We start from the raw sequence: 5387 nt of genomic DNA on the forward strand, positions 1-5387 counted from the left end.
TTTTTATAGAAGACTTCGACAAATAAAAAACACGTTTTCTTCAAAATATTCACCATCAAATATTGATCTTATTTTCTATAGAGAATTTGGTCGAATACGGACAATTATGAGCCATGTTTTCTACAGAAAATTTATATTTTTATGCATAAATAAAAAAACTTACTTACTGAAGATGCTAAAATACTTACACAATAGCATTTTAAGCCATTATTTTAACATGGCGATGTCTTTGGAGGCAAGTACTTACCACAATCGCATAGAAAAAATTAGAAAAAATAATTCAATGTAAACGTCTGACAAAACCTATACAGCTTCTATATATTCATTTAGAAGTGGACTAATGAATAGAAAGTATGTAATCAGAACGATATGAAGTGGTATTTGAAAAATATGTTTATAGGTAAGTGGTTACAATTGCAAGTCATTACCTAGTTTTGGAGTATTTGATCAAGTCAAGTTCCGAGTCCATAGAAAGCTATAAGCACAAATAAATAAACTACATTATATTCATATTTACCAAAAAATTAAATAATCACACATTCCCACAAAGCATTTAAATATTTTCAATTTTTTTTTTAACTGCCAATACTTACATCAATTGTAGCTATTAAAAACGCTGTGTAAACCAATAATAAAAATAATTTCATAATAGGCTTATACGTATTTTGTTTCATTATCTCTCATTGTTTATTTTTATTTATTTTGTTTTAATAATGTTGATTTTCATTAACTAATTCCACTTAACTAAAATATATGTGTATGTATATTTTATCATCTGTATCTGTATCAATATCAATACAATTTTTATAATCATCAGTACAAACAACATACAAATACATGCTATCAGACCACCTACACACGAAAGTAAATTAATGTGTGTATATGTGTGCGTGTGTTCTTTTACATGTATTTGCATGTACATAACAAACATAAATCATACTTATTTACTTACACAGCTAATCCCTCCTTAAGTGTTAACTTAAATATGTATTCTAACGTTAATAACTCAACTCGACAAAACCCAACCCAAAATTCAACTTAAATGAACTAAAATTAATATAAAAATGTACTCGAAAAACTATACAAGTAGCTAACTTCGTCTCCATATGCTGCTCCTGGTGCTGCTTTCCATTTGCACGTAGTAACAGCAACCTGTATGCCACAAATACGCCAGAGTCATCATCATTAGAACATAAATTAAATGCCACACACTACAACTCACAGATTTTACAACTGCTGTGCACGAAAGTGTGTAGATGTGTTTTAATGAGTTTGGCATCCGAACCGAAATTGAAGAGATAAACAGAAAATGGTTGGGAGAGATAGAACAAATTAATATTTTCAAATTATTTTGTTATGTTGTATACTTATTGTATACACTATTTGTAGTAGTAGTTGTAGTAGATTGTATGCAACACTTACATTTAATATCAAATTGTGGTAGATGAAATATGTTAATACTGTTTGCACTGCTACTTCCTCCCAGTAGTCGTTGTTTGTTGCTTGTATCTGCCAGTGATAGGATTGTTGCACGTACTTTCGTCGCGCGACGCACACTTGCAATACCCATGATATCAGCAACACATTTCAATTCTAAAACCTCACTCTTACCGATGAAACGCTGATCATCCACATAGATGCGTAATTGCAAATTGCTGGCCGATAAAAGGAAACCATCTGAGCTGCGTGAAATTTCATTGATTTGTGGTTGCACCGTTGTCATGGAAGCCTTTAATAGATACAAATAGATATCGAGATTATATATAAATTTATGCATATGATTGTTTGCTTAAATATTTTCAACAAAATAGCAAATAATTTATAAGCTGATAAAGTTGCAAGGATGATGAATATGTTTCTTTTTTGTGTAGAGTATTGTTATGCAAAATGAATTGATTACAAATGTAAATAATGAACTTGTATTTAAATATAAAACATGTTTGAAAGTATAGTCGGGCATGGATGACCCTATTTTGGCAAATTTGTTGCAAAAAAAAATTAATTTCTAAGAGAAGGGTTATTTTGGGTTAGAGCAAATTTGGTCTTTGCCTTGGGCGACCTGTAGCGTTCGCACACGATTTAAATGAACACATAGAAGACCAGAAAGACAAAAGAGAGACAGACAGACAGACAGACAAACATATCTTTATCGAAAACGAAAGTAATTTTGAGTAGATTGGTATACTTTATGGATGTTACAAACATCAACGAAAATGCATAATATTCTCCCCACTATAATGGTGTAGGGTATAATTACAGTCAATGTATCAAATAATTTCTCTGTTCAAATAATAGTTCATAATGTTAAAATTCTTTAAACGCTCGATTATATTTTAATATTTGTTAAAAATGTAATTATTTTTAATGAAAAGTTATAGAGAATCTGTATGTAGTAAATGATTTAATGTGAAAAACTTTGAATTTAAGGATATCATTCTATATTATTGTAATTAATAACTATTTAATAAAATTTTTTTAAAACTTTAAATATTTACATTTAAAAAAAATTCCATAAATATACCTAAAAAGTCATATCACTAAATCTAAATTTAATTTTTCATTCAACATTTTGTGGTTAAAAGTTCAACGTTTATTTCAAACTGCATGTTGTGAACATTTTGCTTTTTATAATTTGTTGGTCTAAACAAGATTTTAAATATGCCAAAAAGTGAAGAAAAACTAACCAAAAGCACCATTTCCCAATTGCAGTTTTAATCAACATAAAATGTCAACGTTAAACACACAAAAAAAAAGAAAAACACCCAACAAAACTCCAGCAACAGCAGTAACAACAGCAACAACTACATCACGCATTTCCCAGTATTTATGTGTCGTCCATTTTGGGCAACAAAAACAAAATTGCACATGGTGCAATAAATCACAGATGCCAAATAGTACAAAAAGCGAAAAATATAGAAAAAAAATCACAAAATATACCGAATAGAAAAAAACTAAAGTTTCGAAAAATACCCAATGATAGTTTAAATTGGTTTTCTACACAAACGCCAAACAATCAAATGGGTAAATACCCAACCTCATTACACCAACAAAAAAACAAAAAAAGTTAATAAATAGTACAACTACTGGCAGCGAAGTAAAAAACTAAACAGTGTGGGTTAAAACAAGCGTTTAAAATAAATATATTGAAATTTTGAGTTTATTTATTTTCTAAGGGTTATATTCTGAAGACGTAATTTTCTTTTGATATGATGGTAAAACAATGAAGGACAAATCTTTAATAATATAGACAGCTAGATTGTAGGTCGCCAGCTAGCCAAAGCAGTTAATGTCTAATTTTGTTGTTTGTTTTGCAATTTTTATACCCTACTGATGTTTGTAATGTACCAATATTATTGGTCCTATAACTACCTTGAAGTACGCTAATCGACTCAGAATCTTTTATTAGCCGATTTTGTTATGTCCGTCCGTCTGACTGTCAGTCCATGTAAATTTTGTAATCAAACTACAAATCGCAATTTTGAAGATAATTCAATGAAATTTTGTACATGATTTTCTATTGTCCTAGGGACGAAGCCTGTTGATAAGTTCGGTTCATTATTTCACCTAGCCCCCATACAACTGAACTCCCGAGTAGGGCTTGTAAACGTTGTAATCAAACTACAGGTCACAATTTTGGAGATTATGCAATGAAATTTGGCGCATGATCTTCTATGGAAACAATTATGGAACGATCTTTATAAAATGTAAACAAAATTGGTGGTTCTATTAAACACGTTTATGTTAAAACCGATCAACTTAATATATTTTCTAGCTTATATCGTTTAATGCACTATAGGAAGTGCTTTCTAATGACAGGTTTACAGACATATGAATGGATTAGGCACTAATGAGGACCTAGAATATATTTACTTTTATGGATTTTAGACTAATATTTTGATAATGGATATAAAATGGTTTTTACTTATATTATATGAAACTGAGTCAGAATATTAGACAAATACTTTTAAGTTTGCTGTTTTTCGAAGGATCATGGAGTTAGCATCAAACCAAAATCTACCTCTGCTAACTGGCAGATATTTGTAAATTTTTATAAATGAGTTGCTATTTCGTATTAGTTAATCTACTAATTACAGTTACAACAAGTAGAGTTAATTTGAATCTCTTCGACCTTAACAATTCATTGTTCATGTCCAAAATGTGTGTATTTTTAACCAAAAAATATACAAAACTTAAAATTATAAAGTTATTTTTATCTTTCACTGCACATACATACGTATGTAAGTAATGTTTCTCTATTTCTATGCTTCTAAATATGAATGTGATTGTGTACACAATAAAAATAAAATATTAAATCGCATTCGGTTTAAAGGAAAAAAAACGTATTGTATGTGGATATGTGTGTAAGCTTATGATGATAAAAAATATACAAACATACCGTTTTATTGTTAATATACCATGTAAGTGTTGCCGGAGGATTTGACCATTCTGAACTACAATTTAAGATAATGGAATCACCGTATCTGTAGGTATGCTGAAGACCACTGATAAATGGATCAAATTTTGGTAAAACTGTAATAAAACAACAAACAAAAACATTAAATAACATTGGATTAGAAAAAATAAAAAAAATATATATGTAAAAGTGTGTTAGTTTAAATACAATCATAGAGGTAAAAAGCTATAGGAATATTTAAAGTTTAAATTTTTACTACTTTTTGCAAAAAAATTTACTACTTTTTGCAATTTATAAAAATTCCTTCCTATTTTAGAAGTGATTCTATTAATTTTTTAAATGCTTAGAATAAGTGAAACAAATGAAAAAACTTGTTTATGTAGAATTTAGTTGCTCTACTGGTATCTTTAACTGACTTACGAACGTTAAAGTTATTTTTGATGATAACTTTATATTTGTAAGGAGCCAAAAACATTTTGATTAGTTCGGTTGTACATTATCAGCCAGTTATCAGCGTTAAAGTTTTTTTCTGAAGGGAACCTTAAATGGGTAATTTTGATTTTCATTACGAAACAAAAAATATATGCTCAAATTTAACTCTCCATCTCGTTCTATCGTGTTTTAACCAGGCAGATGTGTTACAAACGGAATGACATATACAATAAGTGATGAAATGAACACATACTTATTTCTCTACTTAAGTTAAACATTGTCTACAAATATCATTATAATCTACTGAGAAATTTAAAATAAGTTGAGATTGAACTAGGTTACTGACTTATAGTACAGTAATGTATGCAAACCCATTATTTTACCTGTATCTTAAAATTCGTTATTCGTCCAACTAATTTTGAAAATTTAGTCTACTACTTGAATAAAAATATGTTGGAAGGCAGGTGGTGGGTTCGATTCTCACCGGAGGCATTAGTAAGGATTTGATAACTGGGCTGTGTATTTCTTCGGATTTGATGTT

The 5387-nt window shown here is 29.2% G+C and overlaps 1 protein-coding gene across 6 annotated transcripts in view; it reads right to left on the reverse strand.

Annotated features, from left to right (window-relative positions):
* Positions 1-673: 673 nt before the first annotated feature.
* LOC111675540 overlaps positions 674-5387 on the reverse strand; it is a 121457-nt gene continuing 116743 nt past the window's right edge. For 5 of the 6 annotated variants that reach the window (XM_046950421.1, XM_046950418.1, XM_046950417.1 and 2 more), the window contains exons 5-7: positions 4397-4530; positions 1423-1729; positions 674-1236 (exon numbers count right to left, since the gene is read on the reverse strand). In XM_046950421.1, coding sequence (XP_046806377.1) covers positions 1091-1236; positions 1423-1729; positions 4397-4530 — 587 coding nt within the window. In that variant the 3' untranslated portion in view covers positions 674-1090. The remainder of the gene's footprint in view (positions 1237-1422; positions 1730-4396; positions 4531-5387) is intronic. The other variant, XM_046950422.1, reaches the window with a different exon arrangement.

The sequence above is a fragment of the Lucilia cuprina genome, chromosome 4 (assembly GCF_022045245.1).
Source record: "Lucilia cuprina isolate Lc7/37 chromosome 4, ASM2204524v1, whole genome shotgun sequence".
Lineage (NCBI taxonomy): Eukaryota > Metazoa > Arthropoda > Insecta > Diptera > Calliphoridae > Lucilia > Lucilia cuprina.